The following is a 20607-nucleotide window of genomic DNA, read 5'->3' on the forward strand; positions in this document are numbered from 1 at the left end:
TTTATGCTAATGCTTCATCGTAGCTCACAGCTAAGGTAAATGTACATCAAGTGCGTAGCGGTTTAGAGCTACATTACCCTTACGTTATAATACTTTTTTCCCCCCTCGTAGCAAATTTAAACTCGTAGTCATTTTATTTATTTATTTATTTATTTATTTTTGGCTGCAATACTCCATCGTAATTGTAAACCGTCACGTGATAAAATATTTCATTAGCCTGGCTAATTAAATATTTCAAATAGATCTTTGTTATGGTTCCTCTTGGAAAAAAATAAATGTTGTTAAAAAAAAAATCTCATTAGTCATGATATGAAGCAATTTCACTGCGGCACAACATGTGGGGCTGTCCGACTTCGATGCAGCCCACCACCACCACAGTTTAAAAAAATACTAGGGAAAACCCTGATCATAAGTTTGAATCATGTACTGTTTGCAATGGGCAATAAAAAAAAAATAATTTTGAAAAAAAATGTTTGAAATAGTTGAGTACAAGATCAATCAACGCAAATATTCTAAATTTTATTTATTATTACATATACAGTGCTTGCCAAAAGTATTGGCACCCCTGCAATTTTGTTCAGATAATGCTCAATTTCTCCCAGAAAATGATTGCAATTACAAATGCTTTGGTAGTAATATCTTTAGTAGTATATTTTATTTTGTTTGCGATGAAAAAACACAAAAGAGAAAGATTTTTTTTTTCAATGATTAGCAATTTACAAAAAACTCCAAAAATGGGCTGTACAAAAGTATTGGCATTCTCAGCCTAATACTTGGTAGCACAACCTTTGGACAAAATAACTGCGAAAAACTGCCTCCGGTATCCATCAATGAGTTTCTTACAATGCGCTGCTGGAATTTTAGACCATTCTTCTTTGGCTAACTGCTCCAAGTCTCTGAGATTTGAAGGGTGCCTTCTCCAAACTGCCATTTTCAGATCTCTCCACAGGAATTCTATAGGAATCAGGTCTGGACTCAATGCTGGTCTCCAGTGCTTTCTTTCAAACCATTTTCTAGTGCTGTTTGAAGTATGTTTTGGGTCATTGTCCTGCTGGAAGACCCATTACCTCTGAGGGAGACCCAGCTTTCTCACACTGGGCCATACAATATGCTGCAAAATTTGATTGGTATTGTTCAGACTTTATAATGCCATGCACACAGTCAAGCAGTCCATTGCCAGGGGAAGCAAAGCAACCCCAAAACATCAGGGAACCTCCGCCATGTTTGACTGTGGGAACCGTGTTCTTTTCTTTGAAGGTCTCATTTTTTCCCTGTAAACTCTATGTTGATTCCTTTTCCCCAAAAGCTCCACTTTTGTCTCATCTGACTAGAGAACAGTCTTCCAAAACATTTTTGGCTTTCTCAGGTAAGTTTTGGCAAACTCCAGTCTGGCTTTTTCATGTCTCTGGGCCAAAAGTGGGGTCTTCCTGGGTATCCTACCATAGAGTCCCTTTTTTATTCAGACGCCGACGGATAGTACGGGTTGACACTGTTGTACCCTCGGACTGCAGGACAGCTTGAACTTGTTTGGATGTTAGTCGAGGTTCTTTCACCACCATCCACACAATCTTTCGTTGAAATCTCTCGTCAGTTTTTCTTTTCCATCCACATCTAGGGAGGTTAACCACAGTGCCATGGGTTTTACACTTATTGATGACACTGCGCACGGTAGACACAGGAACATTCAGGTCTTTAGAGACGGACTTGTAGCCTTGAGATTGCCCATGCTTCCTCACAATTTTGCTACTCAAGACCTCAGACAGTTCTTTGGTCTTCTTTCTTTTCTTCATGCTCAATGTGGTACACACAAGGAGAAGGAGGTTGAATCAACTTTTATCCACTTTAACTGGCTGCAAGTGTGATTTAGTTTTTGCCAACACCTGGTATTTCCCCCAGGTAAGTAACAGGGGCTGTTAATTACCCAAATTAGAGAAGCATCACATGATTTTTCAAATGGTGCCATTACTTTTGTACGGTCCATTTTTGGAGGTATTGGTTAAATTGATAATACATATATTGTTTTTTTCATTCTCTTTTGTGTTTTTTCATTGCAAACAAAATAAACAAAGATATTACTACCAAAGCTTTTGTAATTGCAATCATTTTCTGAGAGAAATAGAGTATTATCTGACACAATTTCAGTGTTGCCAATTCTTTTGGCTAGAATATATATATATACTGTATTTATATGTATACTGTATATTTATTTATTATTTTAAAATTTAATTAAATAATATTTCTATCATTTTAGTAGATATACAAATATATATGAGAATTATGTTATATTTTAAATATAGGCTCCAGTAATATAATAAAAAAGTTTAAATTTTCAAATTTCATATTTAAAGAAGTGTGGCCCTGCGCATATTTCATACTGGGAAATTTGTGTTTTATAGTCTTTTTTAAAAAAATCTCTTATGGCCCAACATAGCTCAAGCTAATGCTAACTTTTGATGCTGTTTTGGCCTAAGTAAATTAGCGACATTCGCCCCTTTTTTGGGACTCAATAAGACTATTTCCAGTAGCCCTAAATAAATTAACGGCAAGTCATGAATCGTGACTTCACGTTAGCTCGCTGCTATTGACGGCGATAGATGTCCAATCCATTTTGACTGGGAGGGCTCAGCAGTAATCAAATGGTCAAAATGGATTGGACGTCTATTTCCGTCAATAGCAGCTCAGCTGCTGTCTTATCAACAGTCCAAAGCCCACAAATTTCTCCAATAAGCTTAAGTCGCAGGTAGAAATATGTGTCTGGCATTTCCACAGCAATTACCAGAAGTTCTATTGTGTGCTGATCAACACAAACAACATTACAAAAGAAGAAAGAAGAAATGCTCCCAATCCAAAACTTTTTTATTTTTTTTATTTTTTAAAGTGCACTCTGTTGCTCATGTAAACAAACACACAAGGAAGTAAATGCCACAAATAATTATTTTGATAGTCTGACTAATCACCTATTAGTTTCCCAATTACATACCTGTCAACCCGAGGCCATTGGCAATCTTACAAATAGTGACGTATGCCCTTACAAATTGGCGAATAATCTTACAACTAATCTATATAGCGTGCTATATGAAATAAAAATAAAACTCAATTTTTAAAATAATATGAATTTATTGGTAATATTGTAACGTATAACCTGGAGCAATCAAAGAACAATATCTACAGCTACATCAAGATTACTAAAATTAAAAGTGACTTTTGTTATAATTGTATGTAGCACTTTTGGCAATTTCTATCATGTCTTTTGATGGCGGCACTTCAGCTCGCAATTCAGTTTGACTTGAAGGTAGTTCGTTAGTGTGTCCAATTCTAAATTAACAAGGTTTATTCATAAAATGAATTTACCGATGCAATCTTTGAGTCAGGGAACATATCTTTTCCTAATTGTGAGAAGTGATCAGCAATAATTGTTAAAATTGCTCCCATTTTTGCATTAGTTCCCTTCTGTTTACTTTCGACGTGTAAAAGTTTAAAAAGTGTTTCATCATTTAAAGATAGATTCAAGTCAAGATTTTGCTGATTTAGGAGTATTTTAGATAAAAAGTTACTTAGGTTAGCTAGGAATTTCACTACAACAGAGCCTTTCTGTGAAGTCTACTGCTTTAAAACGGCGGCTGTTTAACAACGCCGCCGAAACGGTCTTTTCGCATGTAGTTCTATATGCATGTGATATCTAGGTGTAGATTGTAGGCTGTCGGCTACAGTCAGGAAATATTGGAGCCACCTAGCCTAGCACCGCATTTGCTACAGCGTCACAACAAACACTCTCCTCTCTCTGTGTCTCTGACTTTACTTGCGTCATTGAACTAACGTAACGCATAGTAACGCACATTGTCTCATTGCCGAAACGGTGACAAAATCTGAACCTAGGGAAAAAAAAACGTAATGCACGAAAAACATACAGATTTTGAACGTACGGCGTACACATTTAAAAATCAGTGCACACTTGTACAAATTACACCGAAACCGTACAACTTGACAGGTATGCAATTACTCGACTAATTGGCTCATATATGAATTATTTGGACGGGGCCAGTTGTCCATCTGTTTTACCATTTAGGTGTTCGGCCATTCCGCAATACCATCCGCACGCATGCGCACATCGGTTAGAAGCGGCGAGTACTCACTATTTTTGTTTTTATTTAGTTTTTTAGAACCTTTTCATTGCCTCCAAAATACTTTTGCATGTATTACCCTACTTTTAACCATTGTGTTTTTTTGTGTTAGCTTTGAAGCAGTTGACCACATTAGTCACGTAGCGTATTTAAACCGTCCTTATTTGATATATCTACATTTAAGTATTTTCATAAGGTATTTTTTAGTACGTTCTGCCTGTATGCATCTAAACAAAACAAGTTTAGAGCGCACGGCAGTACTTTGGGAGTGTTAAATCTGAATAATGTAGGACGTTTCGCCGATGTAAGAGATTTTGGCAGAACACCGGCTTTCATTCACTTGAGCTGACAGGAAGTGGAGCCTCGGTTGAAACGCGAGTGAACAAACACAAAAGACAGTTTGCCTCCACCTACAACCTCATGTCTTTCCTCTTAAGAGGCAAAAACAACAAAGCGATTAATGCTTTCAGTGAGCCAATCAATACACTAACCTTGCTGTGTAATTTGTTCACTGTCGACTGGCCAGCCATCATAGGCCTGCCTTGTGTAATTAATCTGTAACAAAGCGCTCAATGAGCCTCAGTCACCAATAAACTTCAACAAATGTTTTCTTAAATCCTTCAAATGCAGGACTTGGCCTTTTCTTATTTTTCTTTTCAAATTCTACAGCAAGGAACTGTAATTGGTTACAAAATGGATCCCATTAAAGTACACAACAACAAACCTGAATGTGTACCTCACCAATTCTTGGCAACATAATAACGGCTTTTCTTAGTCTTTAAGTGACAAGTTGAAGAAAAGTAACAGAATTTTTTGGTCGTTGTTGGTGGAAGCAGTCGGTTTGTTATAATGCAGCTCACACGCAAACACAGCTTACGTGACTGAATGAAGTAGAAGCCCGGTCAATTGGAAATGACTGCAACATGGATGGGGAAATAAGATTCTCTATTACATCTGTAGCACTCAGATCCAATATCACTTCTTTTATATCTTCCTCTTGTGTTTACATTTCAATTCTGTCTGGGCAGATTTCTTGTTCTACATTTCAATCATCAGCGGATTCCGTTCGAGCCCTCTAGACATTGTTCAATATTTTCCACTCTCACTGGCAAGATAGATGAGTTTGTTGAAATTCTCTATTATTTTATACCTACCTGCAAACTTGACGTGGAACTTGTTCTCCGGCTTGAGGATCTGCACGTATAGCGGGCAGTTTGGAGCAAAGTCTTTGACCGCCCAGGCCCGCAGGATGGTCTGATGATCCTGGCCAAATTGGAGACGGAGCAACAGTGAAATTGATGGAGCGAGGGCGACACAGGAGTGAAATGGAGCTACAGCGTTTTCATTAGCCGCATCGGATTGTAGACCTGCCGTAATAATCCTCATCAACCGCCGACTGCGCACAGCAATCAAATGGTGCACACAGCATTTTGGGGTTGTGGCTAGCCTGAGGTGACCTTGTGTTGTGTTGTTCTAATGGGAGACCCAGATTTTATCTTGCTTTGCCTTTTTACGCAGAACTCAGCGGAGGCATTTTGTCGGAAAAACAACTTTTGGTTGTTTCACGGCAAGATGCCTGAATGATCGCAAATGATTGCTGGCAACTATATCACCGTCAATAGCATTCAAACATTGTCATTAACTTCCAGCCCCTTCCCAGTTAGTCATTGTAAACATTCTAAAATGTTCATAGCTCTTTATCTGGCTAATTGTACTATTCATACTAGTGATGTTCCCAATCCGATGATGTGATCGGAAATCAGGCACCATGTCATTGTGAGAGAATCGGAATCGGGGGTAAATGATCATTTTAAAATGAATTTATTCATTTTAAGTATTGACTTCTTGGCTGCCAGTGATGGCGATAGACGTCCAGTTAATGCTGCAACAACTAATTGATTAAATCGATTAAAATCGATAAATAAATTAGTTGCCAACTAATTAGATAATCGATTTTTGCCGGCAGCTATGAGCAGTCCAGTTTGGGTCCTTGTTTGTGTGTAATGTAAGGCTGCGCGCGTGTGACATTGATTGGAGCAAAAGGGAAAGAGAGAGTTCTCTGCTGCAACCGCTGCTGTTGGGTTGCTGAATCATAAACTTCATAATGATATTGACTGGTCAGATTCGACCTTCACTGCGACACGCCTTCAAGTAGGGGGCCATCCCACAATCCGCTTCAATTATTCGCAGTCGGTCGACACATGCAGCGATCCAACGCCGGATTCATGTTGAAAAAGAACGAAAGCTGTACCGCATACAAACAAGAAGGATTGTCTCAGGAGTGATTTCTTCGAGGATTCAAGGTATTATTATTAGGGTTGTTCCGATCATGTTTTTTTGTTCCCGATCCGATCGTTTTAGTTTGAGTATCAGCCGATCCCGATATTTCCCCATCCGATTGCTTTTTTTTTGCTCCCGATTCAATTCCAATCATTCCCGATAATTTTTCCCTATCATATACATTTGGCAATGCATTAAGAAAAAAATGAATAAAACTCAGACGAATATATACATTCAACATACAGTACATAAGTACTGTATTTGTTTATTATGACAATAAATCCTCAAGATGGCATTTACATTATTAACATTCTTTCTGTGAGAGGGATCCACAGATAGAAAGACTTGTGACTTTGTATATTGTGACTAAATATTGCCATCTAGTGTATTTGTTGAGCTTTCAGTAAATGATACTGCAGCCATCCAACCCAAATGCATGATGGGAAGTGGACCCATGACTGTGCGTAGTGCTACCAATGGATATATCTTCTCTGCATTGGGAAATAACATAAGGTGTAAAGAAAAAGATCATTTGCTACCTTGTTTCCCCACATTGCTTCCCATGATATTTCTAATCGTAGGGAGAGGGATTATAAGGCTTTAGCCTATTAAAATAAGGCTTCAAAGGCAGCCAAAATATACTCTACTCATTTTACGCTGCCTTTTATCTCTCTAAATGGGTAAAACGGCACCATTACGGATTGAGCGCGACAATGCGTGATTCGTGCATCGCATGCATTAATTGCATTAAATATTTAACGTGATACATTTTTAAAAAAATAATTACCACCGTTATCGGTACCGTAAGCCTAAACTAAAGAGTAAGGATGAGTGTAACATATTATGTCTGTAAGGTTAAATACATTTAGAAAACAATTTAAATAAAACATATATATATTAAAAAAAGGCATGGCCGATATTTTTTTGACAATTCCGATACTTTGAAAATGACGTGATCGGACCCGATCGATCGGGATCGGCTCCGATCACGTCATCTCTAACTATTATATTTTTTGTTTTTTTTCACAAGAATTTTAAACATAAAAAGCTCTTTGTTGTAAGGCTGCCGCCACGTTGTTTAACAAACTAGCATCATTCTTCGACATATTTACGTAAAATGATTAATAACTGTACGATTTTTTGCTTTTAAACAAGAATCGAGATTTGTTTTATGTCCATATCTATAAAGAATTCAGGGATTTAAGCATTTATTCACAAGAATTTCCACCGAAAAAGCTCTGTTTACATATGACGGCCGGCACATTGACTGACAGACTAGCATCGTACTTCTACATATTTGTGCAAAATAAATGCTAACTGCACGTGTTTTCTTTTGCGTTTAACGAAGAATGGACACTGTTTTATGTCCATATCTATAAAGAATTCAGGGATTTAAGCATTTCTTCACATGAATTTTCAACAAAAAAAGCTCTTATTCTCGGTCAGCTTTGACGGCCACGCCAACAATGCAGGCTCCCTATTAATCGGCCCCACGCCCCGTGTCCCGTCAATATCATTATGAAGTCTATGGCTGAATCAATAATATAACTAAGTGTTGAGAGTTAGATTGTCTTTTGTGTTGTAAGATCCAGAGTGTCTCCATCAGAAGTGAGTAAATGAAGCCAGTTGTATTGTTTGTATCCTTTGTTGATGAGACACTACCACTTAGTAAAGACGCTATTAGTTATATAAGGAAACCACACACATAAACCCATTCATATAACAGCTTAGAGTCTCTAGCGATAAACTCAAACTGTAATTTATCATACAAGAGTGTGTGGTTTGGAATTGGATTTGCGTCATTTGATAAAGAAAATTGATACATTACAGTCTGGCTCCTTATAATCATTATATCTTTCCTGCTTTTTCGATTTTGTTGATTAGTTTGTTTACAGAAAATAAATGAGTGATTGACACAATTTATATCAGCGCTTTGCTCACAAGAAAAAAAAATCAATCAGCAGCACTTTTTTTTTTAATTAAAGAACAGCACTTTCATCTTAGAAATTCTTTTTATGTTTAAAACTTAGTAAAAACTTTACCAAGTGTTATGTACTTAAAACAGTACAGTTGTATACTACAGCTAAGTCAGGAAACTGTAATAAAATATTATTTTTGAAGGAAATAATCATCCATTTTGTCTTCATTCAGTGGCGCGGGAGTTGGGATGCTGAGGGTGCTGCAGCATCCCCTGGTGTTGGGGAGGAAAAGTGTTTTGGTAGATTTTTGCTGTTGTTACAAATGAATAAATTAAACATATTTGAAACAATAGCACATTTAACTTTGGGGATTAAATATATCTGTTGAAAATGTATTTTTTGTTAATAACACCACCAGACACCTTGCTTGCTACCGGCACGTTGAATAAGGCGCTACTGGAACGGAAAAGTAAACTGCGGACAGAGGAGGCATTAACATGACACAAAAACGAAATAGCGATGTTTTCTTAACAAAAGCAGCGACATTTTCTAAAATTCGCAGTCGAAAATGAAGATGATTGTCCTTTGTTGTCTTCAAATTTGTAATGCATGCTTGCATTGTAGCCATATTATTGTTTTTTGTTGTTGTTGAGCTGCTGCCGCGCAGAGCGCTGTTGGATATTCATGTGCAATTTATTTTAGTGTTGTGAAAAGGGGGTGTTAAAACAATGCTTATTTGCCCTTTTAGTATTCAAATGTGTTCGTGTGTCATTGTGCTGTCTAGTTGCGGGAATTTGCGTTATAAAACAGGCGCTTTTATTTCCATTAAAAAAAAAAAAAAACTCCAACACATACTGAAGGTGAAACACTGTCTTTGTAGTAGCCTAGTAGTAGTACATAAACTATCCAGCATGCGTGTGTATTGCAATTGTGCACGCTTTGGATGTAGAAAACGCGCAAGCATCACAAAGTTGGACCGAAACGGCTGTTTTTGGATAGGGGAAAAACTACCGTAAATAAGAACTTCGGCACCCTCTGCTTTGAGTGACATCCAGCGCCTCTGTCTTCATTGTTACTTACAACATGCCTAAAACAACTTAAATTGTGAATTGCAAGTTGTGAAGGTAATTGAAAAAGTGACATTTATCCAATTAATCAATTAATTAATCCTCTGATTAATCGATCATAAAAATAATCGTTAGTTGAAGCCCTCCATCCAGTCCAATTTAACAGGGGGGTTTCAGCGAAACGGCAGGGAAACAAGATCACTGAATGCCAGCCTTTTCAGTTCAAATATACTGTATTTAACGTGTATCAATGTCAATGGCAGTGAATGAGTTAAGGTTTACAAACAACAAAAAAATCCAGAGGTATAAGAATTAGGGATGTCCCCGATCCGGTCACGAGTTTGGAAATCGGCCCTGATCACGGCATTTTTGTATTGCGCAACACTTTAGAAGATCAGAATATTAGGGCTGTCAAAATTATCGCGTTAACGGGCGGTCATTAATTTTTTAAATTAATCACGTTAAAATATTTGACGCAATTAACGCACATGCCCCGCTCAGACAGATTTCAATGACAGTACAGTGAAATGCCCACATGTTAATTGTATTTTATGGAGTTTTGCCACCCTCTGCTGGCGCTTGGGCGGGACTGATTTTATAGGCTTCAGCACCCATGAGCATTGTGTAAGTAATTATTGACATCAACAATGGCGGGCTACTAGTTTATTTTTTGATTAAAATTTTTTAAAAATTTTATTAAAACGAAAACATTAAGAGGGGTTTTAATATAAAATTTCTATAACTTGTACGAACATTTATCTTTTAAGAACTACAAGTCTTTCTATCCATGGATCGCTTTAACAGAATGTTAATAATTCCGTCCCTCCCTCTCCCAAGCCACAGCTGAAATACTCATTCACGCCTTCATCACATCCAGACTCGACTACTGCAATAGCCTCCTCTATGGTCTTCCATCTTCTCATCTCCAAAAGCTGCAATACGTCCAGAACTCTGCCGCCCGCCTCCTCACCCACACCCGCTCCAGAGAGCACATCACCCCCATCCTCCAACAGCTTCACTGGCTTCCAATCTCATACCGGATTCAGTACAAACTCCTCCTCCTCACCTACAAGTCCCTCCATAACCTGGCCCCTTCCTACCTCACTGACCTTCTACAACAGCGCTGTCCCTCCGGCCGCCTACGTTCTGCCGACTCTAATCTCCTCACACCCATCACTCGCACCAAGCTCCGAACCTTGGGGGACCGAGCCTTCGCCGCTGCTGCTCCCTCACTCTGGAACTCACTCCCAAAACCCATCAGGAACTCGGACTCATTACAAAACTTCAAATCACTCCTAAAAACCCACCTGTTCAAACTAGCTTTTCCCACCTCTTAATTCTGTCTTTGTGTTATGTTATGTAAAGCGCCTTTGAGTGTCCAAAAAAAGCGCTATATAAGTTTGAGGTATTATTATTTATTATTAATAATGTTAATGCCATGTTGTTGATTTATTGTTATAATAAACAAATACGGTCCCTATATACCGTATGTTGAATGTATATATCCATCTTGTGTCTTATCTTTCCACTCCAACAATAATTTACAGAAAAATATGGGATATTTTATAGATGGTTTGAATTGCGATTAATTGGGATTAATTACGATTAATTAATTTTTAAACTGTAATTAACTCGATTAAAAATTTTAATCGTTTAACAGCCCTACAGAATATATATATATGTGTATATAGGAGCAAAAACGTGATGGGGACAGCCTAATTTATACAGAACATTAAGAAAAGGCGAAAAGATGCATGCATTCTCTTAAGACTTCTCATCAGGCATTTGCAAAAAAGCAAAATGAGGGGTTAGGAAAGCCGATCGGAACGTACAGCGGCGATGCGGTCCACTTCAAACCGGTTGCTGAGGATGAAACAGGCCTCGGCATCATCCATCCTGCAGGCGGTTAGTAGGAGCGAGAAGGAGAGAATCAAGGGAAGACATAGAAAGGGAGGCTTTTGTTATTTGCAAACAGTGTGTGGAGATAAAAAGCCAGCTTGAGGGGAAAACGGGCGTATTATTGACAAGAAGCCGCTGTAATTATGTGACGATGAAGAACGTTTAAAAGTGACAGAATGAAGGTTTGTCGAAATTTTGTTTGTTTGTTTGTTTGTTTTTATCGTTGCAATGACTCACTTGGCTCTCATCAGGTCCTGGTCTTTGAGAGCAGACCCCTGCAGGTAAATGACTCTCTGGGCCCACAGTGGAACATGAAGGACTCTACGAACCTGGACATCCATTTCTGCCGGGCACAGAATCACCACGTAGTAATCCTGGATATATACACACACACATTAAACATGCAACACGTTATGAGATTTCAGTTTTTTTGTTTTGTTTTGTTTTGAATAAAAAAAAAAATAGCGAAATAATTTTTTTCCAAAGTTTCCAGCTAATAGTGTCTGTCCGTCAGAGCAATTAATGTTACATGTAGACGGCAATCTTTGTTTATCCAATTTTTAATGATGAATGAGTGAAAAATAAATTAAACTAGCCCAAAAAATGGCTGAATTTGGCACCCCGCCCAGGTCAGGCCAGTGAATGAAAACTCACCATTTAGAGTACTTAAGATCTCACATGTCTCATGAACATTCTCACCAATTTTGAGGTGGATCAAATTAACTCCCGAGGTATCAAGGTCTGAAATGTGCATCCTGTAAATGGATTAAAATTTCACATTCAATCCAAAATACCCGATTTCCTGTTGGGTTTGGAATATGGGTGCAAGAGACTTTTTGGAGCAGTTTTGCACAACGTATCGAATTTCATCGCGCTACATTGAAAAAAACTAATAGGAAAGGCCTTTTTGTAAAATTCAAGGGGGCGCCACTGAGCCATTTTATTTTATTTTATTTTTTTTGCAAGGTTGCAAAATTCTCGAAACTTACACACCAAGCTGCATGTATGTGCAAATTTTTGGTGAGTTTCGAGCTTGCTAAGGCTTCAAATTCTGCTGCCACTAGTTGGCGCTACAGAGTTGAAGCAAATAAGCCATGCAGGACCCTTCAGGGTATAACTCTCAACAAGCACCGGAAGTTTGGCGCAGATATGTTGTATATCTGACAAGTTATTACTGTTCAAAATTTGTTGTGAGAGAGCCAAGAGTCTTCACTTTCCTGTTTAAATTAAATTAAATTAAATACAGTCTATATGAGTAGGACAGTCTATACGAGTGGGACAAAGTGAAGTTAATATAATTGCTAATCAGAACAATTTGAATACAAGTGAAGGGGCAATTAAAATGGTATTTGGCAGCATACAATTATACATTCAATAATATATGAATTACAAATTACAGCTATGCCTTGAGATACGGGTTTATTTCAACTCATCTGTGCCCATTAAAATTCTGTTTCAAACACAAACACATTTCAGCAATGTGTTTTTAATATGGAAAATAAGATTCTATATTTTTTGTCTTAATAATACCATATACAGTGGTATGAAAAAGTATCTGAACCTTTTGGAATTTCTCACATTTCTGCATAAAATCACCATCAAATGTGGTCTGATCTTTGTCAAAATCACACAGATGAAGAAACAGTGTTTGCTTTAACTAAAACCACCCAAACATTTATAGGTTTTCATATTTTAATGTAGATAGCATGCAAACAATGACAGAAGCGGGAAAAACAAGTAAGTGAACCATTACATTTAATATTTTCCACAGCAATAACTTCAACCAGACGGTTCCTGTAGCTGCAGATCAGTCTGGCACATCTATCAGGACTAATCTTGGCCCATTGTTCTCAACAAAACTGCTGTAGTTCAGTCAGCTTCTTGGGATGTCTGGCATGAATCGCTGTCTTTAGGTCATGCCACAGCATCTCAATGGGGTTCAAGTCTGGACTTTGACTTGGTCACTCCAGAGCGTGGATTTTGTTCTTTTGAAACAATTCTGAAGTGGATTTATTTCTGTGTTTTGGATCATTGTCTTGTTGCAGCATCCATCCTATTTTTAGCTTCAACTGTATGACAGCCAGCCTCTGGTTTTCCTGCAAAACACCCTGATAAACGTTTGAATTCATTCCTCTATTAATGATTGCAAATTGTCCAGGCCCTGAGGCAGCAAAAAGCCCCAAATAATGATGCTCCCTCCACTATGCTTCACGGTGGGGATGATGTGTTGATATTGGTGAGCTGTTCCATTTTTCCTCCACACAGGATGTTGGGTGTTACTCTCAAACAATTCATCTTTGGTTTCCTCAGTCAACAAAATAATTTGACAAAACTTCTTTAGAGTGTCCAAATGCCTTTTTGCGAACATTAGACGAGCAACAATGTTTGTTTTTTTTTCAGTGGCTTTCTCCGTGGTGTCCTCCCATGAACACAATTCTTGGCCATAGTTTTACATGTAGTTGATGTGTGCACAGAGATACTGGACTGTGCCAGTGATTTCTGTAAGTCTTTAGCAGACACTTCAGGGTTCTTTTTAACCTCTCTGAGTATTCTGCGCTGAACTCGGTGTCATGTTTGGTGGACGGCCAATCCTTGGGAGAGAAGCAACAGTGCCAAACTCTCTCCATTTGTAAACAACTTCTCTACTGTCGATTGATGAACATCCAGATTGTTAGAGATGGTTTTGTATCCTTTTCCCAGCTTTATACAAATCGACAATCCTTGATCGCGGGTCTTTAGAAAGCTCTTTGACCGAGCCATGATGCACATCAGACAATGTTTCTAATCACGACAATTCTTACCAGGTGTGTGCTTAATAGTGGGCAGGGCAGCTTTAAACCACTCATCAGTGATTGGGCACACACCTGACTTGAACTGTTTGGTAAAAATTGTATTCAATTGCTCTTTAAGCCTCTTTAGGCAGAGGGTTCACTTACTTATTTTTCCTTCTTCTGTCATTGTTTGCATGCTATCCTCATTAAAATATGAAAACCTATAAATGGATGGTTTTAGTTAAAGCAGACACTGTTCTTTCATCTGTGTGATTTTGACAAAGATCAGATCACACTTGATGGTGATTTTAATCAGAAATGGGGAGAAATTCCAAAAGGTTCAGATACTTTTTCATGCCACTGTATGAGTGTGAACAGCTAAATGAATCACAGTGACACTTTTTAATGAATAATAACATATGTATTTCATTTCACTTTTAAATTTAGTTCTGAAAGTGTCATTAAACCTCATCAACAATCAGAGGATTGATAGATTTATGTACTACTGTATAAGCCTGAACAATTATTGTCATTCCCATCGATTTGTGTGGACACCAGTTCAGTCTGCTGTCATGCATTCACAGCTGACTGCTTTTCGGCACACGTGAGTCAGACTGTCAGCAACTTCTGACATGTTCCACAAAGAGACATTAAATCTTCTTTTTTTTTTTTTTTTACCTTGAGAATCTGTACAAAAACTCTTTGTGAAAAAATGAACACAGCGTGTCTACCGACCATTGACTCAGAATCCTACAGTGTACTGCGCTTCAAGAATAGACAAATCACAAGCAGATATTTCTGAATAGCAACGAGCTGTGCTCGAATTAATGGAACTAGTTTACCCTACAGGAAATCGCAGTTCATAACTGCATAGAATTATTAGGATGGGTAATAAATGAGCAAAAGTGAATGTTAAGTTAAATGATTGCAATTTATTTGCTGTTACAATGATCCTCGCTGCTTTGCGCCCTCGGTCCATCACAGATTTTTTTTTTTTTTTCTCTCAATTTAATTCAAAACCAAAATAAAAAATACAGATGAGCTGTCCCGATCCAATCACGTAGTTTCACTCTCCCTCCTGTTGCTTTTCTTGGTCAGGCAGTGCATTTGAGTTGCTTATTGAAATTAACAATGATTGACAGGCGTTAAGGTTTGATCTACCCAGAGAACCTTTGAAGCCGAAACTGCAAAGTGCCACATGCGTCAATCATTGTTTAACTTTTAAACAGTTGCTGTGGCAACTCAATGTTTGTAAGTAAGCAGCTTGAGCAGATTTGAGTGGACTCATTCAATGAATCATTTAATAAAGACAAGCATTTTTCTATTTTATTCTTGTTTAAAAAATAATTTGGTGGGACAGTAACATGTTTAAACTTATCATAATTATTAGATTTGAAGTGTTTAAAAACTATTTTTTAAAATATACTATACTGTGCAAAAGTTTTAGGCAGGACACCTGCCTAAAACTTTTGCACAGTACTGTATATATATTTTTTTATTATTAAATTTATTAGGATCATGGAAGCTTCCACTTGGGGAAAATATATACATACAGTATATCCTGTATATACATAATATAATAAAAATATACAGTACTGTGCAAAAGTTTTAGGCAGGTGTCCTGCCTAAAACTTTTGCACAGTACTGTATATATCGACACTTAAAAAAAAAAAAATTACTTTGGGGAGAAAAGTGAAGAAAAAAAACATGTCTTACATGTATCCCTTTCCAACGCTAAATCTGAATAAGTACATTGAGAACACACAATGTGTGGGGGGCACTACTTCGCGGTTTTTCACTGATCTCCGTGGGTTCTGGTCCCCATTAACCATGAAAAACGAGAGATCACGGTATCACAGTTTTCACAGTTTTTATCAGTTTTTTACAATTTTTCCTTTTTCTCTGAATCTTTTCTGAGCCATTTCCAACTCATTTTTCTATGCCCCACTATATACTGGTATAATAAAAACCTTACATTTCACCGCCTCAGTTCACTACACAATTGGACTGAAGTCAACTTGAGTCGCAAATGTGATGACTCACAACTCGACTCGGATTTGAAGAAAAAAATGCAGACTCGGATTTGACTCGCTTGAGCTGGGAGGGTCCAAGACTCGACTGGACTCGAGAAACAATGATTCGAGACTCAGACTGAGACAGCAGACACTTCATGGTAAGTTTTGGCATTGCCAGTTCCAAAGGTGATTCATTTTGCCTACACAACTCAACATGACCTTCATACTCGACTCGACTTGACTCACCATAACATTATGACTCGACTCAATTCGACATAACCTTGTGACTCGGATCATAGTGACCTGTGCAATTGTCTGCAGTTTACTGCCACCATGTATCGCTTATATGGTGAATTTTCAATCAGAACACTGGTTTGTCAAGAGAAACTTCAAGTCACGCTTATATCAAGGCTATTTGACTGTTGAGAAAATGGAGAGCATTTTAATTTTTTGTTTAAATAATTGGTTCTAGCTAATTAATTAGAAAACTAACCCCCAAGGACAAAGATCTCCGATGTCAACAAGCTAACAAGGGCACACGCTGAGCAAACACGCACGTCTGCTCCTGCTTGAGCAAGGCAGCGGCAGCGCAATCCTGCCAACTGCTCTATTTATACTGGCTGTAGACCTCAGCTGGCAAAGATTACGAGCCCGTCGCGCCATCGGTCGGCAGACCTGCAGTCGAGGGTGAGCGAAAAACTCATTGAGGAAATCCATGAGCAGGTCGATCTTGAGGCAGCTGACGCACAGCACCACGTGCTTCTCTGTCTGCGCCCGGTACCGACTGTAGTTTCCGCCGGACTTTTGACGCTCCATCCACAGGAAGGCCAGCTGCTCAAACTGTAATCGGGATGACATGAGGCACATTGGGCAGATGGACATTAGATTTAAGCAGGCAAATGAAAAACAGGCCATGTCCTGTCGAGCGTATCCGTTTGATTTGGAAAAGGCATTTTCAGGAAATTAAACAGAGCCTCTGGGTGCAAATTTGCAGATAATGTTACTGCACCATGATTGGGCTATTTTGCAGCAAAATGCGTCGTAAACATGGATGGAACACTGCTTTCGAAATGCTGTCATTTGCTGCAGTGTAGTCAAAAAGTCACTCTATTTTGCCATAAAGTAAAAGTGACTCAATTTATGCCGCAAAATTATTTTCATGGCATTTTTAAAACCATGTATCAGTGCAATGGACGGCAATAGATGTCGAATCTGTTTGGACTGGGAGAGGCTGGCAGCGAATAATAAAATAATTTAAAAAATGATAAGTCTGAAAGGAGGGACACTATATTAGATGTGCTTTAGATGTGCTGTAACAAATAATTATTTTGATTAATAACTGATTATTTTTGCGATGAATTAACTAATTAGCTTATCAATAAATACTGTTATATTACTCTCTTTTACATCATGTGCATTGGAAGCCAAACAACTATGCACTGAGAAAAGTTGCATTATGAATATTATATAACTACCGTTATGTAATTGCATGATTGTTTTCCAAAGCAAAAGCAGATGTTTGCAAATAGCTCATTTTGAGTTAAGACAAAAATAATCATCTGCTGCAATTGAGGACTACTGGAATCAGAGAATATTAATTGTGTTTTTGTTTTGTTTTGTAAACATACTTTTAGGACAAGAAGAAGCACTTAAAATATTTTATTCTCCCCACTAATTGATTGTGCACCTTATAATTCAGTCCATCCTAACTAGGAATTCTGGTTGTGTTTTATGACTTTAAACCTACTTTGTTGGAGCATCACAGCTACTGTAGCCAAATAATTAATATTTACCCCATAAACTCCCCAAAAAGTTGTTCATACAACATAATAAACTACGTATGTACATTAACCCTTTAAAGCAGGGGTCCCCATCTGCCGGGCCGCGGACCGGTACCAGTCCGTGGCGCATTCGCTACCGGGCCGCACAGAAATAATAATTTAATAACGACCGCATTCTGGCTGAATTGACCCTGTGTCCCTGCTTAACACACCAATAACCCTGTCTACTCTAGATATGATACTACAGGATAGATTAGAATGTCGTCATAGAAATCCATTGATTGGACTGCTAGCAGTACATCTTGTTTGTGTATATAATATATCTATGTGCGCTTGTCCTCGATAATAACGTATTGCTAGGCCGTGGGCGCAGCACATTTATTCTCGGAAATAATTAGCCCCCACACGAGCGACGATAACTGGAAAACAGACGTCTTTGGAGATATTTTTACGGCGAAAAGGGCACCTGACGAGCCTACAACCTCGAAGACCCACGAACTGCGAAGTAGTGGATTCGTGAGCCATTTGTGAAGCAAGCATGTCCGTGCAACAGGAAGATCAACTTGTAGAGATCGCAAATGACGGCGACCTTATTAAACGTATATTTGAGACAACAACTCTACCGAGGTTCTGGATTAAAGTCATTCTGGAATATCCTGACATCGCTACAAGAGCATTGAAAACGTTGCTACAATTTCCAACATCGTATCTTTGTGAAGCGGGCTTCTTAATTAATGTTTAACGACAAGGCGAAGTCGTTAACGGTGAGAGCGGTGTGTAGTTGTTGTGTGCAGCTTACATGGCAAAATGTATTTGAGGAGAACTTTTCAACAAGTCCTTCCATGATCAAACGTAAGTTAATATTCCTTTCTTTCAAGAAAGTTTGTAGTGTTTACTTTGGAATCGCTGCATTTGCGCATTTTGCGGCTATGTTTTTAACGTTACGCACATGCGCAGAACCGCATCGTTGCAATTTTTTATGGGTTTTAAAATTTGTAACAAAAAAAAAAAAAGACCCAAATAACACCGGTCCGTGGTGCAAAAAAGGTTGGGGACCCCTGCTTTAAAGTCCAGGCCTATTTTGCCTCATTTTGCATGCCTTTGATGTTGCCTTTATAAAAATTGTTCACAATGGCCTGGTCGGGTCCCTTTTTTCAGGACACCATACCCTTCATGTCCAAACTGTTGTTTTCTTCACTGACTTTATCATCATCATTTTGGAGCCAAAAAGACAAATAATACAAACTTTTTTTTTTATCAAAAAGTGTAATATTGATGTTCAATTGAGAACCAAACATGCGCAAAAAAAAATTTTGAAGCTTAATAATATTTATTCAACTTGTTCAGTTGAACATTCAATAGAAAAAAAAATAATACAATCATTTTGTGTTTGAAAATTCAACAAAAACAACTAGTATGGTCACAGGGGTTTTTGGCCTTTATACATACTGTGGTCAAAACAGGTTATATACAGTAGACCAACAGCGTTAACGGGCGGTAATCAATTTTTTAAATTAATCACATTAAAAGATTTGATGCAATTAACGCACGGAATGACCCATTCACGCGTTACTTCAAACAGTTTACAATGACGCTGTTTTAGCATACTGAGAGCGAAAAGGCAGAGATATGCAAGTGGACACAGGCGTTCATTAGACCGCGCCTTTTATTGGCTTAACCTTTGGCAGCACTACTAACGTTGGTTGCCCAACTTCCCATCATGCATTTGGGCGGGGCAAGAGACGATCTTTTTCTTAACACGCCTAATTGAACACAACGCAGAACATATTGTATACCATTTGCAGCCTCTACTGACAGTCATGGTTGCCCGACTTCCCATCATCCATTTGGGCGGAGCAGGAGATGATCTTTTTCTTAACACGTCTAATTGAACACAACGCACACCGTACTGTATACCATTTGCAGCCACCACTGACAGTCATGGTTGCCCAACGTCCCATCATGCATTTGGGCGGTGCAGGTAACATTCTTTTTCTTAACACACCTAATTGAACACAACGCAGAACATACTGTATACCATTTGCAGCCACCATTGACAGCCATGGTTGCCCAACTTCCCATCATGCATTTGAGCGGAGCAGGAGCCGTTATTTTTCTTAACATAAAATTACTATAACTTGTAGTTCTTAAAAGATAAATTTGAGTACAAGTCTTTCTATACGTGGATCCCTTTAACAAAAAGAATGTTAATAATGTTAATGCCATCTTGTGGATTTATTGTTATGATAAACAAATACAGTACTTATGTACAGTATGTTGAATGTTTATGTTGGTCTTGTGTCGTATCTTTCCATTCCAAGAATAATTTACAGAAAAATATGGAATATTTTAGAGATGGTTTGAATTGTGATTAAGCACGATTAATTAAATTTTTAAGCTAATTAACTCGATTAAATTTTTTAATCGTTTGACAGCCCTAATATATATGTATGTATATATTGTGTATGTATACACCATCTAACACAAAAAGGGTTTGGAGGACATCTCTTTGTGGGGTTAGGTATTGCACCAATCACCTTATCAAACCTATATACATACAATCAAGTTTCTAGAACACACACATCTAATTTCAAATGGAGAAAGATTGATTGTGGGAAAATAATATTTAACATAGAAAAAAAGTATTTTTAAAGATATTTACAATAAACCAGTTCAGTCCAATTTCTTTAGGCATGCCACTCAGTTTCACCCTGGAACAAGTGACAGGGCTACGTCACACAGCCCACACTTCCA

At 38.1% G+C, this 20607-nt stretch overlaps 1 protein-coding gene across 1 annotated transcript in view; it reads right to left on the reverse strand.

Moving 5' to 3' along the window:
* kcnt2b (potassium sodium-activated channel subfamily T member 2b) overlaps window positions 1-20607 on the reverse strand; it is a 147408-nt gene that overhangs the window by 36862 nt on the left and 89939 nt on the right. Inside the window, exons 11-14 of the mRNA XM_057817470.1 lie at window positions 16748-16912; window positions 11524-11660; window positions 11220-11283; window positions 5276-5384 (exon numbers count right to left, since the gene is read on the reverse strand). Of these exons, the coding sequence (XP_057673453.1) occupies window positions 5276-5384; window positions 11220-11283; window positions 11524-11660; window positions 16748-16912 (475 nt within the window). The remainder of the gene's footprint in view (window positions 1-5275; window positions 5385-11219; window positions 11284-11523; window positions 11661-16747; window positions 16913-20607) is intronic.

This window comes from Corythoichthys intestinalis, chromosome 16, assembly GCF_030265065.1.
Source record: "Corythoichthys intestinalis isolate RoL2023-P3 chromosome 16, ASM3026506v1, whole genome shotgun sequence".
Taxonomy (NCBI): Eukaryota; Metazoa; Chordata; class Actinopteri; order Syngnathiformes; family Syngnathidae; genus Corythoichthys; species Corythoichthys intestinalis.